Below are 21,185 nucleotides of genomic sequence, written 5' to 3'. Positions count from 1 at the left end.
ATTTTTACACTGGTGCACAATAATATGGGTGTCTGGTAACAGGTTAATAATCAAATGATTGTTTAGTGAAATGTCAGAAAATAGTGAAAGAGGCCCATCGCTATTCCCTGAAGCCCAAGTTATCATATTCAAATAGATTTTTACTGTCTGACCAACAGTCAAAAAAAGATGTTGAGTTTACTGTCATAGAAAGCTGAGAAACTAGCAAATATTCACATTTGAGAAGCTGTTACCAGTGAATTTTACCAAGTTTACCTTGTTACCCAAATTTTTGCCGCTTAATTTTCCTTCAATCAACTGATTGATTAGTCAACTAATCATTTCTGCTCTAGAGTACTAATTGTTTCCTCTAGAGTACTAATTATTGTGTGGGAAAATAATGAAGTGTCCATGTACAGAGTGGGTCCATAAAGCCCCAACAACAAATTTTTACCATCCATCATCCATCCCAAAAATATATGAGACATCTGTCTAAAGACTTAATCAGTATCAATACAGTAATCTGATGTAATTTGGTATGAGACTAACAATCCAGTCATACTTCATAAATGCTGGGGGACTCAAAGCTCTGGTCATAACAGATATAGGTTTGTAGGTTTATGTCTTTCTCATATCCTGAAATTTGTGAAATGGTATTTTGAAAACGACAAATTTTGCAGTATGGTGAATCTTAGTATCTCTTTGTCCTTGAGCAAGAAAAAAAAAAAAGCTGCAGGCCCCTACTGACACCATGCACCACTACCATCTTTCTGTATCCCGACGTCTTCAAGAAAACATTGAACAGATGTTGTACAGCAATATGCACCACCTCGGCACAATATATATTTAGTCTTCTACTAAACAGGATTCTGTTCTGTTTCCTCACATTTGCGACATAGAAGCTGCATTTTCCAACATTAGAACATTTTATCTTGCACTTGTGTAAACAGTGCTCGCAATGTTCTTTTGTCTAACAGGCTTCAGGGCGTCTTGATTAATACAAGGCTCAGTTTCTAGGACCTTGACATTGTGATCTACTTGCATATTCTTGAACAAATTTGCAATTAATCAAATCACTGCTTGAGATACAAACATTGAACCTGGGTGTTTTAGGGGCCTCTGAGGGCCCCCTGCCGTGGGGCAGCTGCCTGCTTTGCCTGGTTGGTAATCCAGCCTGGTTCCTGAAGGATTCACTGGGCTAAAACACAGGCGATGTATCAGCAGAAAAAACAACTTGTTTTCATCATCTTTAGCCCACACTGTTAAAACTTTTAGCAGCCCAATAAATATTGATGCTTCTACAGCACAAGTCACTTATACCACTTACTAACACTTTGTTTTACCAATGAATCTATTGAGTAATAAATACATTCATATATGATGAATAAACTGTCCGGAAATTATAAAAATATTCATTACTGTTTCTCAGAGCACAAGATGACATCTTCAAATGTCTTGTTTGTTTGACCAACAGTGAAGCAGAAGAAATGAAGAAATTTGAAATAAGCAAATATTCACCAAACTAAGACCAGAGAGATGCTTCGCATCATTTCCTGGCAAATGATTTTAAAACAATTACTGATTAATATCCTATCAATCAAGAAATTGATTATTCAACTAATCATTTCAGCAGTAACACAACACAGACGCAATAATCTGGAGGAACAAAATCACTACCGTCCATACACATTTTAATGACGTACTACAAGTAAATGAAACTTGTTGACAAATGTTAAAAACATGAGACACAAATTATGAAATGAGTAAAGTTGAATAGATTGTACTTGCTAAAAAAGGGGGGGTTTGGAGTTAAGGTTACATTCACCTTTGCGGGCACACCTGCCACTTCCTACTAGTGCAAAGAATTAATTCTGCTAAATGCCATACATCATCTTTTTGTTGTATGTTTGCATTAAGACTCCATTATTATTGCATGCCTTCAGTGGCCATTTGAGGTATACAAACACATTGTTCTGATAGTTACACACTGTACATCTAACATGATGCAGGCATTTCCAAATAAGTTTACAAATAAAACAACAACCAACCCATGAAAAAAAGCATAATTTACTTATATGCTAGAATTTGAATCAGGAAGCTTTTCTTGCAGTTTGCTGCACTGGAAGCTTTTAAGGTTTCCCAGCCAATCACGTCACATCATCACATTTTAGAACTGAGGGAAAGCAGTACCTGAAAAGTCGAACAAAACAGGAAGCAAAAAAGTACAGTAACCTTGATAATGTACCACCTACACCACATTTTGAAATTTAATCTTTAACTTAATTTATTGCCAACTGACTCTTTACATTAGCTGGCATGTGATTGTGAACAGAACTTTACTGCATAAAGAAGGAGCCCCTTCAAAATCATACTTGAAGTTGCCGTTAAACGTATAACATTTCATTATCTGATGAAAAATGAATAAACTCTCTGCAACAGGAATTTATAACATAGAGGAAGCAACAGAGATCTGAAACATCTTTATAGTGGGAGTGTTTGGACCAAAAAACAAAACAAAACTGAGAAAACAAACGCTGTCACACTGTCCAGTATTTTTATCCTCTCAGGACGAGTAACAAAAATGTCAAGTATATCTAGGTAAGTCAGATGCCCACGGGAGAATGAACGTTCAAGTGTTCTAGTTACTATTTGATGTGAATGTACAGGAAGAAACAAAGAACATCAAGAATACCACTTGGATTCTACCATATAGTAAGACACTCAACAGTTCCCAGTCAGACATAATTATATATGTGTGTTTATATATCTCAGAGGGATGACTGATGTGAAGCTTGATTCTAAGTTTGTTTGGCTCTGAAAGAGGAATAAAATATTTAATTATAATATTTAAATTCTATTTTCTCAAGGCACAGCATACTGAAGATATGCAGGTCAAAGTAAATTAAGTGAGCCAACAAAACTCTTTGAAGTTTGTGAAGATGGCTTTGATCTGTGCACAGTGCATAGAGTCAGGCCGCCTCACAGCCCAGTCAGATCCAGTTCTGTGGAAGTTCTGCCTCAGTTTCTGCGTCCGCCGGAGGATTTAAGGAGGGAGGACACAAGAGAGCGAAGCAGGCTGGAGGAGTCATCAGGCAGGATTTAAAACTGTCGCCGCTGATCACATTTTTAAACTCAGGAGTGTTAGGAAAGGCGACGCAGAACCTGGTTCGGGACACAGAGGTTTTGAACTGGTTCAGAAACGTGACTCCAACCCAACAGCCACAGCTGCAGGTGGGACTTCACTGGGTCTTTTCAGCACATCCCATCAACATTTTACAGTCAAAGAGGGAGTGAAGCAAGCCTCAGAAGGGCTGCTGCGTCTTTAACTCTGAGTAAACTAGTCCTTCTGCTGAGATGGCGTCCCCGAGCCCAACTGTCCGAAGCGGCTGTTTGCAGACCAGCACCGGTGTGAGGTGGAAGGTGACGTTTCCACGACGCCACATTGTAACAGGATCTGCTGGGTTCAGGGACAACTTCTCTCGTGGCTCAAAGTGTGAGCTGTCAAACTCTACTGGGGCTTTGAGCTCCACTTTGCTAACGTCAACAGACTGGAGACCACAGGCCTGGCTGCTGGCCACTCGTGCACCTGCCATGACTGCTGCTGCCTGGTTCCCCCAGTAACCATCCACTGTGGCCAGGATGTGGTAGGCCAGCGTGTGGAAGTGAATGCGAGTGAGGTCCGCCTCCGACGACGGGTCGCTGCGGCCGTGCTCCTCCAGGATCCAGAGGAGGATGTCGCTGACCCGGCCCACGTCCGGGATGCTTTTCCAGGCAGCCAAATCTGCATGAGGCCCCTCACCAGCCTGAGAGAGGAAGAGCAGCTCCTGCTCGTTCAGCCCAATGGAGCTGACGATGGGCATAACCTGCTAACAGGAAACAGACGAAAAACCTTAATTAAAGACACAGAACTCTTGAGGGATTAGTGAAATTTGAGCACACTCAACTTTTCTGTGTGAGAGACTTCATGAAAGTCTCCCACAGAAAACAGTTTTCCACATGTACCTCCTGCATGATGCTGTTCATGTAGTCTTTGTCAGTCATGCTCGCCAGCTCCAGGTGGATGGGAATATCTTTACGAATGTCAGATATGGCTGACACAGCCTGCGAAGAGTAAGCAAGCACCCAGAATCTATATCACTTGAGTCAGTGCCATGTGACCATGCATACCGTACACATACCGTACATAATAATAACACATGATTGTTAAAACACAATGGCAACAGTAAGTCTACAGTTAAACCGGTCTGAACTGAAGTGAATCAGTGTGTAGACATTACATTCCACATTACTGCCAAACATTTTCCAAAGAAAAGCACAGTTTTTCAACTGATGGATGTTATCATTTTTTATTAATATTCACTCCCACAAACTAGTGGAAAAGATGTGTAATCCTTCACCTTTACTTCTTACTGCACTATGACACCTCAATAAATGTTTTCTGTGATACAGTAACTGAACTTTAATATCTTGAGACTGGACAGCAGAAATAAATAACACATTATATCTGTGTGATTTGCAGTAAATGGGTCACAATGTTCAAAAACAACAGCCTTGTTTAATAAAACAAATTGGTGGAGATACTGTAAAACTTTCAGCCACTGACCTCTTTCAGTCGATCCTCCCACACGTCTCTGCCCTGACCCTCCATCATGTGGAGCCCCGACAGCACGACCAGGTCAGGCTGAAACTCCTCCAGACTCGCCACAAACGTCTCAAGTGAACTCATCTCCCCGTTGGACATGTCGTGGGAGAAGATGAAGCGGTTGGCTTGAGGTGCCTGAGTTGAACCCCACTGTTCACCTAGAGACAGAGAAGTGGACTAAATACAACTTTAACAGACTGAAGGGATCTGGTTGAGAGCTACAGATCCTGTAATGGATGGCTGCAGCTTGTTGTTCTCTTTACCTGCTTTATACTCCAGGATGAGGTGAAATTCATCCACCTCCTGGAGAGAATCCGGGGGAACAACTATCTGCTCATCCAGCATCTCATGGAGTTTAGGACCAACTGGCCCACACAACAAAACCTGTGGTATAAGAATAAATATTAACACTCAAAATTTACTTCATTCTGAACCAATCTGGTCCATCTGTGTTGAAATGCTGCTCTACAGTTGGGCTGTCATGTTGCAAAATAATTTCATTTGGGGAATTATTTACTGTATAACACGGGGATTTTAACAGGAAATGTGCTTCATAAGATTTTCAAAATATTTTTTAATGGAATTATATCTGAAGGCCACACATTATAAGTGTGTTCGCAAGGTTGAAAAAGCACCTTTTTATGTCCTAAAAATTTGCTCTTCTGATTCTCTTCACGTTTTTTCCATGTTTATTATCAAACTGATTTAACTGACAAGGCCAGACAAATCTTAAATAGTTCATTAATTTTGATGAAGTGCAAGAGTTTTAGACAGAAGAAGAGACGTGGTACTGTACCATCAGATCAGGGTAGGTGGCGAGCTTCTGACCAATGAGGGCAGCGTTCCCTCCCACATACAGCTGCAAGACGACAAAAGTAAAAGTAAACGTTTTATCAGAGGGAAGATCTCTTAAAATGATAAAATATATAAAGAAAAAAATTCATCCTCTGGGAAAGGTTGGGGAGGAAGGTAGCCTTGCCTTCGCACCGGGGTATTCTGCTGCTGCACGTGCAATCCTCTGAAAGACCTCTTTGTTGGTGAAGAAGCGCTCGGCAGCTGCTCCACGCCCCATGTAATGGATGAAGGCTTCCTTCAAGTCCTCTTTGGAGTGCAACACTTCGTGATCCAGGCCAGTGCCAGGGTCCACAGCCAGAGCCTGCAGCAGTCCCACTCCAGAGACGACCACATCGACGCAGGCATTTACACTGAGCAAAAGAGCAAATCACGACAGTATAAGAGAAATACTGAGTACAGGTTATTTGGCTGTTAATAAAAAATAATAATAAATTCTGTCTTGAATTAAAAACAATCCCTAACATATAAATAGTACATACTTTTTTGGTGTCTGCTGCTAGCCTGATAATCACACTAAATTGTCAAAGTGAAAATCTATTTAAACCTATTTCTGGATGAATGTCAGGGTTTTGTGCAAATACAGACAAATCCATTAAAAAGTCTGTCTTAAAGTGAACGAAAAACTGAACAAATCCCGTCCTTAAGTAAGACTGACTCATTTTGAACTTGGGGTATTTATCCACTCAAATGTAATTTGGGGTGACCAGCTAACTCGTCTTATCATATAAAGCTGCATTTCACCCTTAGCTTAATTGTCATAATAGCAACTAGAGCAATTTCATTGGACAGGTGTGCATCTGGCCATCAGCTGGCAAAAACATTTAGATTGAGGTCTATCTTTTTAATTTCTGCATCATCTGCTGCTTCCTGATCTAATAAGTTAAGTAAGTTTCTACAGTCATCAAGTTAAGTTTAAGTCCTTTTTACTATCACATAAAACCATCCAGAATGATAATAAGGCCTAGAATTATTTATGCAGAGTATGAATTTATAGATATTTAGATTTTATTTATTTTTGTTCCAACTATATAAAATAATAATTCCTAATAATACATTTAATGAAAAACATTACCTGGATAGGCAGCAGACAATGGATGGATGGATTAATAACTTATTGACTTATTACTTATTTATACACTGTGCCATGGATCACTTTTGATCAAATCTGAAGGATCTGGTAAAATTTTAGATTCACTGTGACTTTATAAGCAACTTTAGTTGTAGAATTAAAGAAAAATAAACCATTCCCAAACAATACATAATTGTTCTCTCCCTTCACAGCTTTCCTTGGGAGAAACAATCTGTCCCTCCCTCTGGTGGGCAGTCCTTCAGCTGCAGCCAATCACCATCTACCACCTTTAAAACACTGACGTGTGTTGGCTGCTCTAAAGCAGCCAAAAGGCTATTGGCTAGGTATAGACAGTAAAATAATTCACTGGGGCACCGCTGTCTTGGACCAGGCCATCTGAGCTGGGACTGACTCATGATCACACATTCCTTCTCACTAGCAGAGCCTCTCAATATGCCACAGTGTACAGCAGAGCTGCAGGAGCACAGATGCAGAAATGAATACTAACTTCAGGCGACAGCTTCTTGGACTAAAGAAAGACATCTATTTCTTAGAGGAATCTGGATGTCAGTTCAACTCTGTAACTCACCCTACGGCCACTTTGCTCCACTGCCGGGTAGGTAAAGTTATCAAAGTCTCCCAGGCAGCAGAAATCACCTGCTCCAGGCTGTTCTGACTGGTGAGACTGTGAGATGATGACTGAAAGATTGGCAGGCTGATATACTGCAGAATCTGCTCTGGCAGGTCTGGGCCACCATGGTAGAAGTAGCCAACAGCTAACGCCAGAAGGGCCGCTACTGAAGCCTTCCTCCACATGACGCTCCCACACACTCCTGCAACAAAGGAAATCTCTCAGTTGTCTCATATTAACCATTTGAATTAAAACCTGATCAGCTGAGTTATTGTGGTCCTCAGTAATGACATTAAGGGGCTGCGTACAGGTAAGCTGGTATCTAAAAATACCACTCAGTTGATAAGGTATTGCTGGGTCTGATCCAGCCAGCACAGTAAACTGTCAAATACATATCAATTCCTGTTAAATGCTGATGATGAAGAACCTGGAAAAAAATGAAGATGCAATAATGCTAAAGTCATATTAAAACCTCAAATATATCCATAAAACAGCCATGTTCATTGATTTGCAATATTGACAGCAACAAACAAAAAATGTCAAATTTGATATGTTCTCACACTATAAATACACACATACTATAATCACTCAGCCCTGGCAAAATTAAGATGTACAGAAAATTGGTGAAGAAAGATCAACAGAAACACAATCAGCAAATATTTTGATTATTGATTAAATGATTAATCACTTTAATCACCTTGTTCCAGTTTAAGCATTTGGTACTTTTCTTTTTCTTATGTGATACTAAACTGAATATCTTTAAAAATGTTTTATTCTCATTAGTTTAAACAAAAATGCATGTTTACAGTAAATCTATCAATCTTATTCTATATTTTATTCTATACGGTTATTGAGTAGATTTATCTTGTTTTTTCTTTTACATTGCTGTGTTGTTGTGGGTCCCCCTTGAAAAGGAGATAGCCTATCCGAAGGGGTTCAGCCTTATGTAATACATTTGATATGTTGTATATACAAATATATAATACATACATTAAAAACATCTTATGGGAACCGAGAGTGAGCAGATACAACAACACAACGCAGCTTCAAAACTTAGTTTCCATGTTACTCAGAAGTACAGTGTAATAAACATGCTCTGCCATTTAAGCCTCATCCATACCAGTATACAGGCTTAAGTTATTGCTAACGTGGACACACTCAGTCTGTTAGCTCAAATGCTAACACCAGCACACAGGGTGCATCTCTGACCACAGATAATCAAAGCTAATCTGACAGTAGCTTTCGCCAGCTCGGTTTAGAAAGCTCGTTTAGACACTGGCAAGCAATGAGACTTTGAGTACAGGACAGTTTACACCTCAGCTTCAATTAACAGCGGTTGTTAAAAGCGAAGTAGCTTCTTAGTTGGGTGTTAGCGGCACGTACCGATAAATGTGCAGGCTTCAGATTTGTCTGTTAGGAAGAGGAGTCGCTTTCCTGTTCTTTCACATACGGAGCGGTTCAGTTTCCTGGATGCCGCCGGTGGAGGGAGAGGTAGCTGGAGAAGTGAGAGTCGGTGCAAGTCATTGAAGGAGCAGCGACGACCGGGAATTACATTCAACACACATACACACACATACACACACATACACACGTATACACACTCTGAGGCGGTAGCTGAGCGGCTTCCGTCGAACGCTCCGCGCATGCGCGTCAAAGAAGCTCAGCGGTACATATGGTACATGCACGAGTTTAAATTTGAAATAACGCAAAAACAACGGGTAAATGTATTTTTAGCAGGATGTAACTTATTTAAAAATGCACATATTGTCTCGTGTGTTGTTGGTTAATGTAACTGCATGCATTTCACTTCAGTATTCCTGGGAATTATTGGATTATTCTGGTGAACTGGATGATAATTTGGCATGTATCAACAGGAAACAGCACAGACTAGATGCAATTACTCATTATTGCTGCTTAACTTTCAGGGCCCTGCCATTGTTCACCTGAATACAAATGAGCCATGTTAATTAATGTTATTGTTAACACCTGTGCTTTCTGTCTGTTCTGCCGTGAAAAAGGCCTGTTTAAAAAATACAATTACTTTATGTGATATACACAAAGAAAACTCTTTACCTACATACTAGAGCTACAAGAATTACTTGCTTAATCAATGGGTGGATCCACAGAGAATGAACGATATTGATATATCATTTAGGTATGATTGATTTTTTTCAAGCAAAAGTGTCAAAGATTCTTTGGTTATAGCTTCTTCAATGGTATAATTTGCTGGTGTAAATGTAATATCGTTATGTTTTGGACAGTGGATCAGACAGAAAAAGACATATTGATGTCACATTTGGTTCTAGGGTATTGTGATGGGCTTTTTTTTTTACTGTTTCCTGATGTTCAATCGCTCAAATGATTAATCAATTAACTGATAATGAAAATAATTGTTAGTTGTACTACATGTACTCAGTTATGCAACATTAATCCAAAGTAATGAAGAGTTTGTGCAGTTTTTATAAAGACCTCTCCTAAAAACCCCACAAAAGATACATGGAATTACACTGAATAAAAATAATAAGGGATAGAAAGACCTACTACAAAGTGAAGAGAAAACGCGCTTTAGAGTTAGTTTCAACAGTGAGTCCAAATTTCATGACCTATTCTCAGAGACATTCACTGAGTGTTGTGTTACTTATGTTGAGTTAACTTTGATCTCTCGTCTTTGTTTATGAAGGTTTTAAACCTTTCAGCCAGTTCAGGAAATGTACACAGTACACACCTTGTACTAAGTATCTAAGTATTTAAGTATTTTACTTTCATCCTGAAATAAGAGCACTTTCAGTTTCTGCATATAACATCCAGAAAATTAACTTTTCTGGTTTAATTTTGTTCCTTTAACTATTCAGGGTGAACAGGTCCTGGACTTGAATTGGAATTAACCACGAGGCTAATTAGACAGCAATAAACCATAACCAAATAACATAATTAAAGACCCAGAACCTTTCCTCCTGCCTTGTATCCTTCAGGCAAATAAGCCTGCGTGTTCTACCTGAACTGCTTGTTGCTGCATGTAAACTATTTTGCTTGAGGCAGAGGTGAGGCGGGGCACCTATGGAGAAAGCCGACACCCTCTACTTCTGCATACTGTATGTAAATCTCAAATGTCAAGCACTGACAGTCATGATGTAATATCAAAACCTTCTAAAAAGATGGTCCCCGTCTGAAAAATAGTTTCCCTGTGAAGCTGAACATGAGCTATTATCCTCAATAGAGTTGTTCCTTATCATTAAACTGTGTTTTTAAAAGGTGGACAACACATGTTGGAACAAAAGTCACAGGTTTTCTCTGTAAAAATGATGTTTCTGAAATATTATAAGCAATATAGAATAAATTGAAACAAGGTTTTGGAATAAATTTTCTGGACTGGTTCCCTTTCAAGAAGAAGATGTTTGAATCTGTGTGTGTGCACATTTCTCAACCAGCTTCTCACTATGAGCGACAGCAGAGTAGCTTAGATTTAATGTTAAAGTCCTGTTTAATAACTACTACAGATGTTTTTTTTAATCCACATTTAGACTTTATTGCTGATTTAGCCATGAATGTTTGAGGTTATAAAAAAACCCACTTTGAATTGAGATGAGTTTTCAATTTAATGAACACATCACATATTTTGTTTATATGTAAATGATACAACAGCTCTGCCATGAATTCTACCTCTGCAGAGATAATTATCATTTTGATTGACGCTATTGGAGATAATATGTTGTAGTCCAGTTCAACAGCACTGCAAACTAAAACCTCAATAATAAACATATAGTTAAATCAATACAATCAAAACTGAACATGATTATTTACGTCTGAACAGTTATATTGAATTCTCTAACATTTTACAAGTGTGTCTGATGAAGGTATATTAACAAGAAAAGACTAAGAGAAAAATTTGAAAGAGCTGACTAAATCAGGGGTCCTTGGGGGGGGTTCCTCAATATAATTCCATCCATAATTCACACGATGACGGAATGTATGACTATTTTAGTCATGGGTTTGAAACACTTTCTGTAATAAAACATCCAAAAGCAAAAATCTTACCAGATAGGGGATCCTAATCTTATCAAATGTGTGTCATAAGCTTTAGAACCACTGGTCTAAACCATATTTCACTGTAGTCTAGTAAATCTATTAATTTTCTATAATAAGCCAATATGAAGCATTTTCAATTGATCAGTAGTCATGTCATCCACTGCAGGAAGTAATTGTTATTATAAACAGGAATCTATTCACACCACAGCTGCCTGATCACTGATCTGTAACAAAAGAAATGTGTTTTATGACAGTGTGACAAAAGCAGGATCAAGTCTCCTTCTGCCTTTAGTTTCTCACACTGAACAATGTGGATTTTCTTGTTCTGCAGCTCAGGTTTACAAAGAGAATTCATACAGGTTGAACTGTCTTTGATTCTTTATTACAATTTCGACATAAATAATAAGATTTTTTTAAAAAAGTACATACAGTAAATGTCAACTCCAAAAGTTTATGGTTACACATTTAAGGCTGGTTGACTTCAAATCTAAACTGTATGCAACTTCTACCCCCACCCCCCTCCCCACACCATTTGTCAATCTTTGACAAAAAACAAAAACTGTAAACAAGAATATTTTAAAAAGTAAACGTTGTCTGCCCCTGACATTTCAAGTACTTCTCTAAACTCTGTCTGTATGTCTTTTTAATTTTAAAATTAAATTCCCATCTATTCAGTTACAGTTTCACTAAAATAAAGACAAGACTCATGTTTCTGTTCATGTTTGCTTATGGCTGCAAAATAATGTCCCAACTTGATTAAAAACCAGTTTGTGAGTCATCTTCATGGCTAAAGAAACACTGATGCACGCAATGAGTGAATCTGGCTGCTTCTTCAAAACAGATATAAGTTTTCAAGATGGATTTTGGTCGTTGGCCTAAATGTGAGAACCTCACGTTTCTGGAAGAACAATGAACAGAGCAGCGACAACAAGGGCTGGATGATGGGTGTCGGTCCCACTGGGGCCAAACACAGTTTTTCTTTGTCATGCTCATTGCTGATGGCTTCTTCATTTATCTTTCTTGCTGGTATCATGTATTGGACTGTGCTCTATATTCTACTTTGACACTTTACTTTGACACACACACTTCACTGCATGGTGACTGTAATCTCAGGCCTCTATAGAAGTGGTGGGGTCAGGTTCAGTGAGAGTGGGGGCGGTGAAGCTGACCCGGACGCCCCGGGGGTAAAAACCCTGAAGAACCCCGTCCGCAACAATGTCTGGAAGATCTGCAAGATCAGACAGAGCTCAGGGTTTACACCGTGTGGACAAGGTTGTGATCCCTTTTTTTCTTAATGCTTTTCAATTCAAAACACCAAAGGACAAAATGCACACACAAGTACACACTCAGTAGCTGCTTCTCAGGGTTAAACTGTTTCAGCATGAACAGACTGCTGCAAGAATGAGTTCTAAAACCCAGAAATTAGTTTAGCATTTTAGCACTTTTAGCATTTTTTGAATGGGACTTTGGTTAGATGACTGAAATAAGGTCTGTGGTTAACACAAGCTCAAGACATTTTTACGTTTTATGCTACGACATAAAATATGTCCGTGAATATCCCAGTCATGATTTTTTAAACCTTTATGTTTTCTTAAAAAATGGCAGTTGCAAACAAGTGGCTAAATGAGGCTACACATTGTCGGGGACATTAAACATCCGCACCGATCTGCTCACCGGTCCGCCTTTACAACCCTGCTGTGTACTCACACTTACACTCATTTTATAAAAGGAAAGGCTTTAGTAAAAATCAACTGCAAGTTGGAAGTCATAGCCTAACATTAGCTTTTTACTTCTGCCAATTGTATTTGTTGGTGTTCATAGGTGAAGATTATCCTGCTGAACAAAACGTGTAAGTATCATAAATTTTTGTTTGTCACAGAGATTATTTTCTGCAGTAATCCAAAAGCCAACGGACGAATCCCATTGGCTTTTTGTCGAGGGAACCAGGGTGATGCTAACTTCCAGGTTCGCCTCCAAAAACACGTCATCCCTGCAGCACTCTATTGGCTCTACACAAAATGGTGCAGAAAAGAAGTCTGTTCTTCCTACCTGATGTGCAGTCAGAGAGATAAGGATCCTGAAAGAAGCCCAACACTCGCTGATTTGGTAACGAAAAACTGAGGAAACAAAAGCAGAACGTTATCGGTTAGTTTCATCCTCTAGTAATTGTAATGCATGTATACTAATATCAACTTTTATCCTTCCTGTGAAACAAGTTATCCATTACTATAACTGTACTAATGCATCAGGTCATGTTTTTATGTTGTGAAGCATGACAAGAAGGCCTGGTGCTGCAACAAGACAGAACAAGACAGAACAAGACAGAACAAGACAGAACAAGACAAGGGGAAAGAGTCAAGAATAACATGAACTACTGAATACAGAAGAAATGCATCGGAAAATTCAAATAAACATAATTTTTGTGAGCAGCTATCCATAGCTCTGTGGTTTAAATACATTTTTAATGAAATCTCAGCAATCCTAGAAAAAGAGTTATATCTTCCTGGCAAGTAGCATCATGGGAAATCTCTCAACTACAGTAGCCCGAAGGTCTCAATTCAGAGAGAAAATGTCATAAACCCCTGATGGATGACACACATAATTAAGACGCTGGAAACTGTGAATTTTTGGCATTTCCTGCACAAAAAAATACCAAAAGAATCGAACATCAGTGATGAAATTAAATGAAATTAAAAATTCAACTATAATTAGTTGACTGACAGAAATTCAATCACCAATGTTTCATCAACTGTTTGTGGTTCTAGGGGGAGTTTTGTTTCCAAGCATCCTCTTGAAGAATTTGTTTTTGCACGTCTAGTCACGTTCCAGGTGACTGTGTCTCTGGACCAGAGCTTCTACTTTATATAGACCATGTGATATAGTTGTAGTTATACTGTATATTGATATTCAGAGAGGCTGAGACATGCAGAAATATCACTGATGTTTTTAGAATTAAATATAAGATCTCGGTTATTACCTCTCAGGCTCTACATGGTTAAGCTCTGAAATGTTGTGTCCTCATGGAAACCTACAGTCTCTCAGGTCGGCGCCATTGAGATGTTCCCAATAACAGCGAAGGCAGACTGTGCATTTGTTGTCTTTACCTTTGACTATTAGATCATCCAAAACTCAGCCATTTATGATGTTTTTGCAGTGTTTGATGCTTTGTACTAAATGTTTTGTTTGTTTGCACTTTGTTACATTTGTTTTGATCTTTACTTACTGATTTATTGTCGTTATTATCATACATCTGTAATCGCTGAAATAATGCTATTTCAGACAGAAATGTGGAGGGGCTCCCCCCGAGTTGTCTCCTATGCACAGGGCTACATATTCCTACAGTAGTTACCCCTGTTCTAGTAGACACAATCCAGTATACAGTATATATTGTACTGCACAATGACTGAGAAATGGAAATAAGTATCTTACCTGTAATCTCGACTGTCCAGTTCCTCAAGGGACCTGAAATGAGAGAACGTAACTATTAGATATTTTCTGCAAGGACACAATTTTTTATTAAGAGGATGATGCAACAAGATACAGTACACTAATGTACTACCTGCCCACTGCTCCTTATTATTAGCTGATACGTCCCACACATATACAGTATGATCTAAAGTCTGAGACCACCACCTGTCTTATTTATTGAATAAAATACACAGAGACAGAAATAGTGACATGTAGCAAAGAATGTGAGCCAGAATTAAAATAGAAAAACACAGCTTTGTAGCTACTTTCAGTCCACTGAACGCACCAGGACATGTGTACCATTTAATATCAACATGTTTCTTCCTGCCTGATCTTCAGCTTTATTGTGGGTTAGAGCCAGTGCTGCTGCTCTGCATGACTATGCGAAAGGTTTCTGAAGTTTTATGATGTTGCTGCATTGCCCCCGATCCAAAAATAGAGGATCTAAATATAGCAACATGTCCAGCATCTCTGGGTGCACACAGAGGAGACTGGACTGAAGGACTTACTCCACGCTGCTGATCTTGTTCCCTGTGTGAAAGTGTCTGACGTGGAGGAAGTCCAGCAGCACCTGCGGCACATCCTCATTCTGGTAGATGATGTCCTGGGCCACAGAGAATGAGACAAGACATTTCAAGTATGAAAGTCAAGGCTTTTGAGCTCCTTGTGAAATCTCTGGTTCAGTCCTGCTGCTGTTTACAACAAAGGAAAACTGGGCAACACTTTATTTTACAGGCCGTGGATTTTCCAGCTAATTTCCTGGAAACTTTCCTCATAAATGGAGAAAGTGTTAGGTGCTACAGCTATTAAAGACCTGCTCATTATATTGGAGTTTTTAAGAAAATGTGCCACTGTTACTTCATTTTTCAGGTCAGTCTGTGGAAATGAGGTAGAAATATATTTCTAAATATAACTGCTGAGTCTGTTTTATAGTCTGAACGGAGTTTTATTTGTTGATCATCAGTTCAAAATATTAAACTAAGGAATTTCCAATGCAGCTGAAAACTACAGGTCAGAATGCAACTCAACCAGTATGCAGCATAAATGTTAATTAAATGAACATTTACTAATTACCAAGCAGATCTAAAATGTGTGGCAGTTCAAAGTCATGAAGAAGAGAGATTAATCATCTTAATTAGTCTTTCTAGGAAAAACTGATGAATAGTTGACATGAGTTTATGAACTATTTTAAACTTATCTTCAACATCATATCCTAATTTTTGACATTGACACTTTTCTTCATTTCCTGTATAATTTGTACCAAACTGTAAAATAGGCTTTTCTTTGAAATATCCTGGTAAACAGTTTTAATTTAAATACCAGCGATTTATTAGGAAATTATGTGTCAAGTTTCCAGGAAATTAGCTGGAAAATATGGGACCAATAAAATAAAGTGTAACTGAACATTGGCAAGAACTGTCTTAACAGATCATCAGCTGCTGCAGAACTCTGCAAACAGCTCACACGTTACAGCAGTTGTAGTTTCTCTCCACTGTCTCTCTGTCACTTAGAGGACTGATATTACTATGTGATTTTTGACATACAAGGCATCAAATGGTCAGATGCCTCTGTATTTAAATGAGCTGTTGTACCCTCTGACTAAAGTGCAGCAACCTGACGACTCCAGACAACACGTTGTGTGTGTCAGTAATGGACGACACACAGCCAAAACCGGGAGCTTCTTAAGTTCTCCAGTGATTCGGGGAAGGATAATGCATAGTGGAGAGATTCTGACCTTGTTGAGAGAAAAGATAAAAAACCTCCAACCTTTCTCCACAACCCCAACCAGAGCAGCAGGATCGAGTCTGTACAGAGTTAAAACCGACTGGACTGTTGTCAAGCTCAACTGGTTCTGATGCAATTAAAACCAATTTATCTTCTTTTACTTGTTCTTGAATGTATAACTTACTTTGTGGATATTAACTCGTTTCTCCTTGTTTCATGTATGATCACTTCTATCCTCTTTTACTTTTCTTATTCCTGTAAATCAATTTTTAATATCTGTTGTAAAAAGCACTATATAGATAAAGTTGCCTGCTCACTTACTCGCTCAATTAATCATTCATGTTCACAATATCACCCTGTGGAAACTGAATGTAATAAGAAAATACAGCACATTCCTCGTTCCATCTTTGAGGGTCATAAAACTCTATTTAAATCACGGTCACACAGCTTGAGGTGCCTACACTGCTGGTTTGTGCATTCTCATTCTCCCGTTCATGTCCACTTTTACTTTGGCTTAGTGCCATACAAGGCGGGCATGTCACAAGTAGTGACGTATGTACTACAGGCGTTCCAGCAATTATACTGTGTATGAGTGTATAAAAGCAGACTGCAGTGAACATGCAGTGCGCTCTTGGTCAGGAACACTCTCTGTTGTTGGCTAAGGCGTCCACTTGCAAGTGTCAGAATAAACTAAAAGGATTACTGTCTTGTTGTCAGTCCTCTGTTTCCTGAGGGGCAGAGGCTCCTTGTGTCTGACATAGACCCCCCCCCCCCCCCCCCGATTGGACGAACACCTGGATGCTTTACCTGGATGTAATCTTCCAGCTCCTGCCTCCTCTGCTCCAGAGGTTTGGTCCTCAGGTGGGGGTTCCTTTTGCTCGGGAAGTCGGGCGTCTGAATGATCTTCCTGAGCTGCAGGAACGTAATGAACAAACCACAACCAAACACAACACGTGAGGTGGATGAAGTTACAGTTTGCAAATGAGCCGGATCAAAATTAAGAGAGACAGTTACATTACTTTTTCATCTTGTTTATTTTTTCTCCATATTGTGACACACACCTGAAATTTTTCTGAACTCTCCTCGTCTTGTTTTCAAACCCCAAAAACATATATTTTTACAAACACAGAAGACCGTCAAAATAAAGCTTCCTTGTGATTTTAAATCCATGCAAACTATCCTCTTATGTTACATAGACCTTATACATCTAACAGCAGACATGCAGTGCCACATACATTACATTACATACAATCCATGTACTTACTTTTCTGTGCAGAGTCTGGAACTCGCTGTTTCTCCTGAGCACATAATGTTTCCTCCCATTAAACAAGACTTCAACTCTGAAGCGCTGCCGACAGGAGACAGAGGGAGACAGGATTTATCCACAGCCTGTCATTTACTCAAGATAAGGTTTGTCAGGTTGAGTCTAATGTTTCACAGCAGTGATGAAAATAAACCCAGTATATCTTTGCTTTACTGGCAGGCTCATTCTTTTTAAACAGACATATTTCTCTACTGTGGTCTAATCTTATCTAAAGTACAATTAACAAAGAGGAAGTATGGGTTAAATAGATTAACACAAATTAAAATAGTTTCCTGTCCAAAAACCTTTAACATCTACCATATTTAAAATAATGACATTTGCCAACAATGAGATAAACCAGGTTAAGCTGATTAAACTAACAACTTTAACACCACATGAAAAAGTTTGTCATCATTCTGTGGAGTCATTTATTTTAACTGTTGCTCCTCAGTTTCCAATGAAATAAAGATTTAAATGAAAGATTTAAGAGTAAGGATTTAACTGGAAGCAAAAAAAACAAAAAAAAAAACCCAAAACATTTCTTGGAGTTTTGGTATCCATTATAAACTGTAACATTATTCCTGCATCAGCGTACAACAACATGATTTCTCCAGCAGGAGGAGGTACAGAGCTTCACATTTAATCCTCAAGACATTAGAGTGGACACATGAGCTTCATACAGCTGTACGCAGAAATGACTGAATCAGTTCCTCAACACTGTGACGTGATGTGACACCACTGAAACTCTAGCACATCTCAATACACTGTATGTATGCTAACTACTGTTCATTATGTCAGTGGGTTGAGTTAAGTTAGTGAACTGGATTTTCACACTCAAAGCACTGTAATGGTTAAAATGATATGAGTAAATACGGGAACACAGGAGACCCTCACTTCTGCATCTGCAAACATTAAATAGACATTTATACTGAACAGGAAACAACGTGCAACTTGAAAACTAAATGATATGAATCTGTACACAGACTGACATATGTCAACAATTCATTAAAGCAGACACTTAAGAGGAATGTAGTTTAGCTTGTGCAGAATGATGGCATTTATCTCATCTTCCCCTCTGCTCGACACAGACGTCACTGCCTCATCAAAACTCCCATCACATATATTTCATGCTGTCCTCTCAGGGCAAAAACATCATGTTTTCAGTCCTGCAGGGTATTTTGGGCTGTTTTTAATTAGAAATCAGAAATCTAAACAAACAAATGCAGCGTGAATGAGTCAGACCTCCCTCAACATAAAAGCAGCTCCTTCAGGTTGGAAACACTGATTATAACTAATTACATAATTACTCATATACTGTACGGTGCTCGTACTTTACATGGTTACTTATTATTTATTTAGGGAAATGCTTCACTACATTTTCTCACAGAATGAGTAACTTGTTACTTTTCATTAATTATTAAAAATTTTAGATTAAGATTATTAAGATTAAGGTGATCAACATTAAGATTTTACATACATTGATCAGTTTATAAAAAAACGCTGCATTGTTACAAATTAAACCACCCAACATGAGATTTTCTTTTGACCCTTTAGGTACATTTTGCTGATAATACTTCTTTCAGTTGCGTAAGACTTTGAATGCAGGACTTTTACTTGTAACTGAGTACTTTTAAACTGCAGTATTATCACTATTACTTCAGTAAAAGAATACTTCTTCCACCATAAGGTTGAGACTTGGAACTCTTGGTTTGCTCGTCCTGTTGAAAGGCATGTGTGGAGTTGTGTGAGCGTAACTGAGGTCATGGATGTAAAGAGCAAACATATAAGACTAAGTATATATGACTTTACAGTGTAAAAGTATTTGTGCTCCTTTATATTTAATTGACAGCAAAAGATGGTATTTTTTGCTGAAGGTTTTACACACAAAACAATGATAACTTTATAAAGGTGAAAGTGGTTGGCAGCGTTTGTGGATGTCAGTGGTGTGTTGATCAAAGCTCAGTTTATTGTCCAGGGTGAGTCCCAGCTTTTTGAGCCCTATAGCTTTAAAGCACTGCTTACATGTTAATAACGATAATTTTCATCATCATTTATTCAATCATTTTTTAAAATGACAGTAACCTGTGAAAAATGCCACTTCAGATGTTTTGTTGTGTCTCACCCCAAAATATTCATCTTATTATATGACAAAGAAAATCATCAAATCCTCACATCTGAGCAGCTGGAAACAGAAAAAGTTTGACTTTTCTGTTTAAAAAATTGACTGAAAAGATTATTCAATTATCAAAAGAGTTGATGATTCATTTTCTGTCAATTAGTTAATTATTAATAGACTAATCCCACAGCTCTAGGTTATAAAGTACACCAATAAAAAATGATCCAGTCACATAATATTATAACAGTCAGTTGTACTTCTGCATAATGAGTACTTTTACTTTGGACACTAGTAGCCAACACTTTGCTTCTGTGCTTTTCCATAAGTAGATTTCTGACTGCAGGACTTTTAGCGGTTAAACTGTAGCATTTCGATAGTATTTATTGCTAGTTTTACACAGTAAATCATCTGAATACTTGCTGTACCACTGTTACTTTTGTAACAGTCAGTAAAATTCAAATCTTCATATTGATCATTTTAAAAGATTAGAGCATTTCCTCAGAGTCAGTCTGAGATGAGTTCACTTTCACTCTTCCTGCAGGTAACCTGGCTCACCTGACGCCACGTACGGCTTCCCTTCACCACCACACTACAAAGTGTCAGGAATATAGCTAGAAATAACATACGAGTCTGAATACATAATAAGTTGAAGTGTTTCTACTCGGTCCATAAAAGTTTAAAATGTGACCTGTGGAGATTCAACCGCGTCCTCACCTTTTTGGACTTTCCCGACTCATCCACTTCCCGCTCCATCGATGGTATCGACACTTCAATCATCGGGAAATCTTCCTCCCACACCATCGGACTGTATCAGCTGTCTGTGACCGACTTTCCACAGCTCATCAGAAACACAAAGGTAACTTTCAACCGCGGGTTTCTCCTCGTCTGGAAGCTGCAGAAGAAGAAGAAAAAAAAGCGCCTCTGTTGTCGCTCTCGGTCGGTTTCCTCCTCAGCTCCACCTACACAGTAATTGGACAAACCCGACAGCATAAAGAAACATTAAAGGAGCAGTCCAACGTTTAGGAAGAAACCCACTCTGAGGCTGCTGCGGTTGGAAATATAAAAACAGAGTTTAGTGCACGTGAAGAGACACAACAACACAGAGCTGGAGTCTGTTGTCTGGAGCTGTGAAATGTGACGATTAGTGGGCGGAGTGCATGTTGGTGAACAGAGCTGACAACATGGAGGTTTAGTTTTTTTTTTTTTTTTAATTCTGGTGGAACAATGATTTTAAACCTTTACCCATTCACATGGCTATAACCAGGATTTTACAAATACTGCGCCCAAACAAAACCACCTCACCCCCTGAAAATTATTAAAATAACTGGGATTTATATCCTTATTTTAAAACAGTTAAATCATATTTTCTAT

At 38.6% G+C, this 21,185-nt stretch overlaps 2 protein-coding genes across 3 annotated transcripts; both read right to left on the bottom strand.

The window, feature by feature from the left end:
* Positions 1-1,662: 1,662 nt before the first annotated feature.
* Positions 1,663-8,748, bottom strand: adpgk (ADP dependent glucokinase). 2 transcript variants are annotated; one of them, XM_022756459.1, is made up of 8 exons: positions 8,560-8,748; positions 7,135-7,378; positions 5,601-5,826; positions 5,418-5,480; positions 4,885-5,005; positions 4,583-4,779; positions 3,982-4,080; positions 1,663-3,845 (listed from the first exon to the last, which is right to left on the bottom strand). In XM_022756459.1, exons 2-8 carry the CDS (start codon positions 7,359-7,361, stop codon positions 3,282-3,284), a joined length of 1,497 nt encoding a protein of 498 aa, XP_022612180.1. In that variant the 5' UTR covers positions 7,362-7,378; positions 8,560-8,748; the 3' UTR covers positions 1,663-3,281. The 2 variants fall into 2 exon arrangements, with proteins under 2 accessions (XP_022612180.1, XP_022612181.1); XM_022756460.1 differs by having other exon boundaries at positions 1,663-3,842.
* A 1,974-nt stretch (positions 8,749-10,722) lies between these two features.
* On the bottom strand, positions 10,723-20,925 carry LOC111229740 (sorting nexin-24-like). Its single transcript, XM_022756210.1, has 7 exons — positions 20,529-20,925; positions 17,660-17,743; positions 17,203-17,307; positions 15,180-15,274; positions 14,632-14,664; positions 13,252-13,319; positions 10,723-12,430 (listed from the first exon to the last, which is right to left on the bottom strand). The coding sequence occupies exons 1-7, from the start codon at positions 20,613-20,615 to the stop codon at positions 12,312-12,314; spliced, it is 591 nt and encodes a 196-aa protein (XP_022611931.1). The 5' UTR covers positions 20,616-20,925; the 3' UTR covers positions 10,723-12,311.
* Between the last annotated feature and the right edge of the window lie 260 nt (positions 20,926-21,185).

The sequence above is a fragment of the Seriola dumerili genome, unplaced genomic scaffold, assembly GCF_002260705.1.
Source record: "Seriola dumerili isolate Sdu_G_001 unplaced genomic scaffold, Sdu_1.0 BDQW01000242.1, whole genome shotgun sequence".
Lineage (NCBI taxonomy): Eukaryota > Metazoa > Chordata > Actinopteri > Carangiformes > Carangidae > Seriola > Seriola dumerili.
This window is presented reverse-complemented; position numbering and strand designations above follow the sequence as displayed.

Excerpts from the sequence above, each read along its gene's own strand:
- adpgk (XM_022756459.1), bottom strand. The coding sequence starts at position 7,361 with ATGTGGAGGAAGGCTTCAGTAGCGGCCCTTCTGGCGTTAGCTGTTGGC. Across the intron at positions 5,481-5,600 it reads CAGAATACCCCGGTGCGAAG|CTGTATGTGGGAGGGAACGC; the intron begins GCAAGGCTACCT and ends GTCGTCTTGCAG. Across the intron at positions 5,006-5,417 it reads CCACCTACCCTGATCTGATG|GTTTTGTTGTGTGGGCCAGT; the intron begins GTACAGTACCAC and ends CTTATACCACAG.
- LOC111229740 (XM_022756210.1), bottom strand. The coding sequence starts at position 20,615 with ATGGTGTGGGAGGAAGATTTCCCGATGATTGAAGTGTCGATACCATCG. Across the intron at positions 17,308-17,659 it reads TCCAGACTCTGCACAGAAAA|CTCAGGAAGATCATTCAGAC; the intron begins GTAAGTACATGG and ends ACGTTCCTGCAG. Across the intron at positions 13,320-14,631 it reads CTGGACAGTCGAGATTACAG|TTTTTCGTTACCAAATCAGC; the intron begins GTAAGATACTTA and ends TTGTTTCCTCAG.